The sequence below is a fragment of the Balaenoptera musculus genome, chromosome 16 (assembly GCF_009873245.2).
Source record: "Balaenoptera musculus isolate JJ_BM4_2016_0621 chromosome 16, mBalMus1.pri.v3, whole genome shotgun sequence".
In the NCBI taxonomy this organism is placed as follows: domain Eukaryota; kingdom Metazoa; phylum Chordata; class Mammalia; order Artiodactyla; family Balaenopteridae; genus Balaenoptera; species Balaenoptera musculus.
In genome coordinates, this window is record NC_045800.1 from 33,353,927 (window position 1) to 33,362,364 (window position 8,438).

Sequence of the window (8,438 nt, forward strand, 5' to 3'; positions counted from 1 at the left end):
ACCAAGCAAGAACTAAAAAATGTTCACAGCTATTACTATAATTCTAATTTTAATCCTTCCCTTTATCCAACTTTCTCTTTACAGATGGAAGAGTTTAAAATTTCAGAGAGGGGCTTCCCTGGTGGCGCAGTGGTTAAGAATTGCCTGCCAATGGAGGGGACATGGGTTTGAGACATGGTCTGGGAAGAACCCACATGCCGCGGAGCAACTAAGCCGGTGCGCCACAATTACTGAGCCTGCGCTCTAGAGCCCATGAGCCACAACTACTGAGCCCGTGAACCACAACTGCTGAAACCCGCGTGCCTAGAGCCCACGCTCCGCAACAGGAGAAGCCACCGCAATGAGAAGCCCGCGCACCGCAACAAAGAGTAGCCCCCGCTCGCGGCAACTAGAGAAAGCCCGCATGCAGCAACAAAGACCCAACTCATACCAATAAATAAATTAATTAATTAATAAAGAGTAAATAAAATAAAATTTCAGAGATATCAGTAATGGGGATGTCATCTTGAAAAAATTAAAAAATAAATGTAATTCCTCTGCTTCACCCTCTTTCTCCCCCAAAATACACACAATTGTTTTGACTCAAGAAGCATCATGTCTCCAGTAATATCTGAGGTAGGTAACTTCGCTCTTCACTGGAGCTTTGGAGAAGCTCCCCCTGGTTATAAGCATGGGTGTGGAGTCACACTCTTCAGTCACACCTGAGCATGTTTAGGTACATCTCGACATGGAGTCACAGTCCTGGATGACACCTGGCCACCTGTGTCCCAAGGCAGAGGGCTTTTGTCTTGTGCCTACCAAACTTCCCAGCCCCGTGAGCTACAGACCCCACCATCAACTGACTAGCCTTGCACTTTATGAATCTCTTGAGGGTAGTAAGGGCTACCTCAGTAGACCTGAAACCTAATATTACATCTTCTCTGGAGTGAGAAATATTATTTTACAAGTTGAAGGCTTCCAGATGTGATCTGTCACATTCTTCCCAGAGGTGACACAGCCCTAGGCCATAGTGGGCAGTGAATGAACACTTTTTAGCTGATTAACTGGCATAAAAACATACCCCAAGTTACATTAAAGCATACTTTAACATCAATGAAATAATTTCAAGGTCACAAAACTAGTAAGTCAGAGGATTTCTTTAAATACACTGAAATCTTGGAATTAGAACTATGGATATGCCTTCCCTTGCCTGGTAGGCATGTAAAGGGTAATTGTTTTGATTATGAGGAAGTCAACCAGGACAGCCTTAATAAACTAAATTATTTATGAGGTACAAGCACATAGCTCAAATGTGTGTGTGTGTATTCCTATTAGGACTTCTTATTTTTATACTCAAAGGCATTTACTTTAGAAGAAGACACAAATAGAACATACTTATTGCAGTAGAAGAAAATAAGTTGAAAATTTATCAGACCTTTCTATCAGAAACAGAATATTCCCCATTTTCAAATAAGAATATTACATTTGTAGGGCAGTTTTTGTTTTCATATTGATATTCTATCTATAGTCTTTATATGATGAATAACTTTATTAATAGCTATTCTATACATACACATACCTAAACTGGTTAAAAATGAGCACTGTCTACTACATAATTTAAATATGGGTAACTATGCTTTGTCCTGGTAATACATAAATATTTAATCCTTTAATTTACAAACTTACTTAGGAACAATTTGAGGAGAAATTGAGTTTAATGTACTAAATTTATTATATTGGCTGATACAATATGCACATTTGAAAACATTTAGCCTCCTTATATTGAAAAATCCTCCTCCTTGTCACTACTTTTTTTACTTTTGCTATTTCAGTTCTTTACATTACTATCAATTATCTTATTCTTTTCTCTCGCTTTTTACTTTATTGTGATTTTGTAATTTTTAGTAGGGAGTACATTGGAAAAAAAGAAACAGAAGCAGGTGGATTTAGAAAATGTATTCCTGATTATTGAAGTTAATAATTCTTTTGGCTGCCACCGCTATACAGAGTTGGTCCTGTGATTCTAACAAGGTTAATGGGAAGGAAGAGAAGGGGAACCAGATGGGAAGTAGAAAGATCTTGATTGTACTCAACTAGTGGAAGTCCCTGACAGTCCTTACACAGTCCCTGGTGTAAGCTCTCCATTTTCCATTTTGAGACAGTACATCCTTGTAATCAAGGGCATACCCTTGTTTTTCGATGTTTCACATCAGAAAATGTTTCTCATTATTTGGCAAACTTTCCACTTAGTAGATGGACCATCCTCATTGGTCCTGAAGGCAGAAAACCAGGAATGTACTGACTGTTGGCTGTTTTTCTAGAGCCACCTGTACCACTGGAGGTGTGCAAGCTGATGGAGATTTCAGAGGGTTAGCAGAATCCTGTAGATTGTGGTAAAGCTGCAAGGCTGCAGAACTCTGACTAATCAACACTTAAGTTACCAATTCCTGACCTGTGAATGCCCTGTGAATAATGAAGAACGGGTTGCACATTTTCTCCTCCTATTCTCACCTACTATAGGCAGCTCCAACCCTCATCTTGTAATCATAACCACTTCCAGGAGACAAGTTGACTTGGGGCACCTGCAGGTCACGTGAAAAGCTGTCTTCATATTTCTTTTTCTTTTTCGGTTCTTTCTAGCATCTTAATGGACCTGGCACCAAAGACCTACATAACATGTTCCTTCTCCTTTTTAAATTCTTCAATTCTTTTGTGTGTGTGTGTATGTGGTAAAGCACATATAACAAAAACTTCAGCATCCTAACCATTTTTAATATAGTTGAGTGGTAATGAGTACATTCATAATGTTATGCCACCATCACCACAATCCATCTCCAAAACTCTTATCATCTTGCAAAACTGAAACTCTGTACCCATTAACAGTAACTCCCATACCCACCCCACACCAGCCCCTGGCAACCACAATTCTACTTTGTCTCTATGATTTTGATTATTCTAAGTGCCCCATATAAAAGGAATCATACAGCATTTGTCTTTTGCCCTCCTCCTTTTTTTCTACCTTTTCCAACTCCATTTAATCCACTTCATATGTGATCTCTCTCTGGAAGAGGTCATTCTTTTGACCTCTTCCTTATCCTTTCCCTTTGGGAAAAAAATTATAAACCCTGCCCTGCCTTCCTTTTCCTTCTTCATTCCACTTATAAGTTTCTCATTAAAAGAAAAGAAATAAAACTTACTGGGAAAATAATTTTCTGAATCTTTCATGTTAGATATGAGTTTCAAAAGATAATTAACCATAACAAACAGACTACAGATGCCAACATCTAAAATCTCTGAAATGGCCCAAAGTTCTTTACAAAAGCTCCATAAAAGTTTTAATTTAACTCTACTCATCTTAATTAAAATTATTTCCCCTCAACAAGAAATGTCTTTTAACTCACTTGTATTGCTCTTTTCCTGGAGGCTGATTATCAGTATTCTAATAATTGTGTTTTTCTCTTTGTTCCATGGGAAGTGTGTAGATTTCAACTGTGTTATGGGTTAAAGGGGTTTTTGAGGACTAGAGTCTGGGAACCAAATCACAACGTTTAATACTGCTTCTCCAGGAAAGTATTCTAAGTTACACACAGCTCCTGAGAAATGAACTTCTGGAACACAAGTCATTTATAAACTGGGGACTGAGTGTGTTACACACTTCCCACAGATTTTCATTGGTGACAGAGAGCTGAAAGTTGTTGGCCTACTCAGTGCCACAGGACACACAGTGAACAATAAAACAAGCAGAAAAGCACTGCACAGCAGCCAAGCATATCCTCTAGACCCCCTGCTGGAGTATACGACCAACAGAGCTCAAGACTCAACTAGTCAGTATGCTGAACCTATAGGTTCCATAAACACTCCATGACTTTGAACGGCCATGTGTGATTTTTTTTTTGACACATTATCTCTCACTGCATGTTAAAGAAATGTATGTTTCACTGTGGCACATATAGACTTTGAAAACCTCAGGGGAGTGGGCACTGAAGTTGAAAAAGGTTTCCAAGAGAGCAAGTCAGAGCTATAGAAATTAGCTTGGAGCTGAAGCCAACTGGCTAATTGTATTATTCAGCAGAAGCTACTAACAGAGGGATATCAGAAACCATTAAAGAGCTGCAAAACAGAAAATAAAAGAAACTCCCAACTCTTGCATAAAACCCCCATTTAAAGATAACATATTAGCTGATGATTCAATGAGTCTCAGAGATGGGAATGCTGATAGAAGTTCTGATCTGAATACAGACAGGCAAGGAGCAATTGAGATCAAGTTATTATCAGGGCAACAGACACCTTAACCAGTGGCCTCCTTTTTTCTCCCCAAAGGTCTGTGTAAGCCTGGAGGCAGCCTGCCTTGGTTGGGGAGCCTGGAGATCTGCCCTTTTGCAATTAATGGGGAAGAAACAAAGTGGCTTTTATTGACTTCTGTTTGTTTGCGGCCAAGCCATTTGTCACATGGAACATTAACTCTGTCTCCAAACTCTTTGAACACTTAGAGCCACTTCCACATTATTTGGCATTTAACTCTCTGCAGTCTGTTCTTTGAATACTTGGTGCATGCAAATGTGGCCTCCTCATTAGGATCATAAACAACTTAAAGGCGAGTAAATTGACTTGTACTTTATTAGGATCTCCCATAACACCTACACACTGCTGGGCACATAGTGGGTATCTGATCAACACAGCTTGATTAACTCACAGGATAAGGTCCTCACATAGAGTCACAAGCACTGAAGCAATGCCAACTCTACATGCTAATCTCAGCCCAAATTCCCAGGAAGAGCATTGATGGAGAATGTAAGCTTGGCAGTTACCAGGAGCCTCATTGGAGTAGGGAAATCTTGAATCCTATGTATAGGGGAAACTGCCTACTACCTAGAGACTGCAAGTTCCTTGGGGGCAGGGGCTATGTTTTGTTCCCTACCCAGCACCTAGTAGGGGCTCAAAAAACATATGCTGAATGAATGAAACACATATGAAACCAAGTGTCTCCTCTCTAGTCTCTTGGATTAGTTGTCCCACATTTTGTGTTTTTGTTCATTCATTCTTTATAACCAATCCACAAAAGTGAAGGTGACTCTAGAAAACAAATCAACATGGCACCCACTCAGGTGTGAACCCCCTCTAGGGCCCGCCCAAGGGGTGCTGGGAGTGGGGAGGTTGAGGATCAAGGAGGAAGGCCACTGGCCTGATAATCGCAGGTCTGGGGCTTGCTGTGGAGGGACAAGAGCTGCTCTCCTTGAGAGAAGTGGCCGGATGTCAGATTGAGCTCTTGGCAGCCCCCAGGCAGTGGAATGCTGCCCTGCATGGTCCCCGTCTGGCTGGCATCTTCCTGCCAGGGAAGGCTGCCAAGCGGGTGGTGACAGCTGTGCAGTGCATAAATCTCCAAGGTTCTTTGGTGCACTGCCATTTCTGACTCGCCTTTCTGCTACTTGTGGGAAGTAGCTGGGAAGTTCTGATCCCATTTTCCATTGGCTTTCATTTTTCAGCAGGACACCTATCTTATCTTTTAAGATGGGAGTCACTGGAAGATGGCCTTTAGCTCTTCTGGTCAACATGAACCTACTGATTCTGTGTAGAAACGAGAACTATATTCCACTCTGTTTTGAATGAAACGGTTGGTTTTCACTGTGGCCACATGACTACACTTGTTTACAAGGCTTTTTTTACAATAATTGACATCTGTCATAGACTACCACTAGGAGAAACCACTTATCTGAATAACTTAAAAAAATAAAGATAGCCTTTTAGCCATTTTTGAAAAAAATTTCAATATCTTAATGCTTATCATTCGGAATGTTTATACCTTAAGGGATTTTGATAGAGGACTATCTTTTTATGTATTCTCTTAAAGCAGCTATCTTTTCTTAAAGTTGCTGATACGTGGACTCAATTTTCCATCAGGAGTTGCAATAAATGTTAACTTAGATTCTTTTCTGCATTCAAAGAAGAAAAGTTAAAAGTGAAATTTCAGACATTACCTTTCAGCATCATTCGTCCGGTGGATCCTCCAAAAGAATTGAGAAGGTTACTTCTTGCTCCTAAAGATGTGGTGGCTTCTAGGAGAGAGCCGGTGATGTACTGAGATATGGAAGTCCTTTGGAGGGTGGCACGATACTCACAAACAGTGTCTTGGACACATTGCTTTAAGCACGGACCAATGCTAATCCTTTCATGGGCTGTCTCGGAGGCTGGGAGCTTTGTGAAGAAATGGAGAAGAGATCTAATTGTCTCTTCTGTTTCTTCTCCCCTTCTCACTGCACTGTAGATCTGTGAATAGCACAAAGTACAGGAAGTATTAATCTAGTTTCTTAGAAAAGCAAATTAACTTGTTGACAAAATGCCAAGATGACTTATTAAGAAAGAAGGCTCAGTCGCTCTAAGTGCAAACACTCGTGAACACTGGACTCATGCATTAACCTGAACATTCTACAGACACCATTTATTTGGGAAAGTTATGTGTAGTTATGAAATGGGCCATTCAAACAACCTTGCTATCAAACAGAGCACTTACAACTTGTACGAACCAAAAATATATTCAGCTCAAATTTCTCTTCCTCCTCCTCAGCAGAATAAAGCTCGTCTGTAGCGGGACAAGGGCAAACCTTTCCTTTTTGTCCTTCTGGACCCTCCTGAGTGACTCTCCCAGATCTATCTCCAAGGAACACTGCAGACTGATTCATGAGGAATCTTCCCTCCATGCTCAAAATGAAGTAAGGATGAGAGGGTTAAAGGGCAGGAGAACATCTATATTTCTCTCTCGGGCGTAATCCTTCAATCTGTCAGCTTGGATCAAAGTCTTTGAATACTTTTTCCATATCCAATGAGTTGCCAGATCCTACCCACTTTTCCTCCTTCCGTCTTTCCTTCTGTCTCTGCCACTATCCTGATTTCCTCTTTCCCTCATCATCTGAATTCACCAAGAATTATCTCAAGGAGATAGGATTATTAGGACAGTCTCCCAGCCAGGATTATTAGGACAGTCTCCCAGCCATAATTCCAATCCATTCCAATACAGTCGTTCAACAGGCATTTATATAGATCTGTTCTGTGAGAAGCACTGAGATAAAAGATGTGGGGCATGTACAAAGAGTAACACACCTCTTGTGCTACAGGACTTCACAATCTAATTTAGAAGATGAGACCTGAAAATTATGAGGTTTGACATTATTTCTGGGAGGTTTGGGGTTTTGTCAAGGTCTCTGGGAAGCCAGAGCCTTCTGGGTAGTGTATAAACGACAGGGAAGAAAGAAAACATGGGTGAGTTAATCCAGCTTTCTGATGGTGGAATAAAGGTTTACTGTATTGTGTTGTCTCCATCATGTCACTTTGAGCACCTTGCCTTGGTTGACTTGTCATTCATTCATTATATCAATGTTTATATACCAGTTATGTGTCAGGCCTGGGTAAATAAGACAGCTTCTCCCCTCAAAGAGTTCACAGTTTAATAAGGAAGACAGATAAGCAAAAAGCTCATAGTAGGGTGGAAATTGAGGTCACCCCCTCTGTTGACACCAGTGAGTGGCCAGGGAAGGGAAGACCCTTGCATGCCCTCCAGACCCTGCATGCGCCCTCGTGATGCTGCACACTCCAAATCTCACCTTAACTAGAGCCCTTGGGTACTCAAAAGGACCCCTGTTGAGCTGTGCTGGGTCCTTAGGAGACCCTAGAATGTACCCAGAATCCCCCCTGATATTCAAACTGTGCTGACACCCTAACTAGAGTTCTACTCTGCCTTCCTCTGCCTACTGGTATATACTTGCTACTTGAAGGCAGAGTGCAGATTCTTTAGCTTTAATTCTCTGTCATTAAATTTCTGGTGGCCAGTGTGGCCACGGAGACGGTGTGCTGGGAGAGAAATAGCCCAGGCTTGGGGTCAGGTATATGGGATGCCTTGACCAGCCAGAGAGGATACTAATGCCCCTTCTTAGAGATGGTGTGGGATTCACCCTGACAATGCATATAAAGTGCTCAGTCTAGTGTCTAGAAATGGCATCCATTACTATTGAGCAAGAAGAGAATGGACTCTATCCTCAAGGAGCAGCAGGTGGTTGTTTAACAACAGAGCACATTCTATGCAATTCACTGTGATGGGGTTATAACCTTGCTCTTAGATGCTGCTGGATAATATCATCCTAACCTTATTTGGGTGTACTGTGAGGACAAATGGGGGTAGAGAGCTGCAGAGCTCAGGATGTGATTTTCTTCTCTCAGCTCCAAATCATACAGGCAATCCCCAACACACTAAGTCTCGAGACAGTGCTTCAGAAGTAAATGTTCTAAACATTCAGGGAAAAGAACCCACTGTGAGATCTGATAGCTAAAGAAGGATTCAGAGGGAAAGAAGATTTGAGCTGTGCCTTGGAAAACAGGCATGGCTCTAACTGGGGCAGCTGGGGGAGGCAACTCACATGGTAAGTAAAGGTGAAGAGGCTGGAACAGTGAATATGTCCTAAGGACACTGA

General features: G+C 41.4%; 1 protein-coding gene across 1 annotated transcript in view; it reads right to left on the reverse strand.

The window, feature by feature from the left end:
- Window positions 1-6,674, reverse strand: part of PLCE1 (phospholipase C epsilon 1) — a 163,378-nt gene extending 156,704 nt beyond the window's left edge. Inside the window, 2 exon segments of the mRNA XM_036828066.1 lie at window positions 5,955-6,276; window positions 6,501-6,674. Coding sequence (XP_036683961.1) covers window positions 5,955-6,276; window positions 6,501-6,674 — 496 coding nt within the window.
- Between the last annotated feature and the right edge of the window lie 1,764 nt (window positions 6,675-8,438).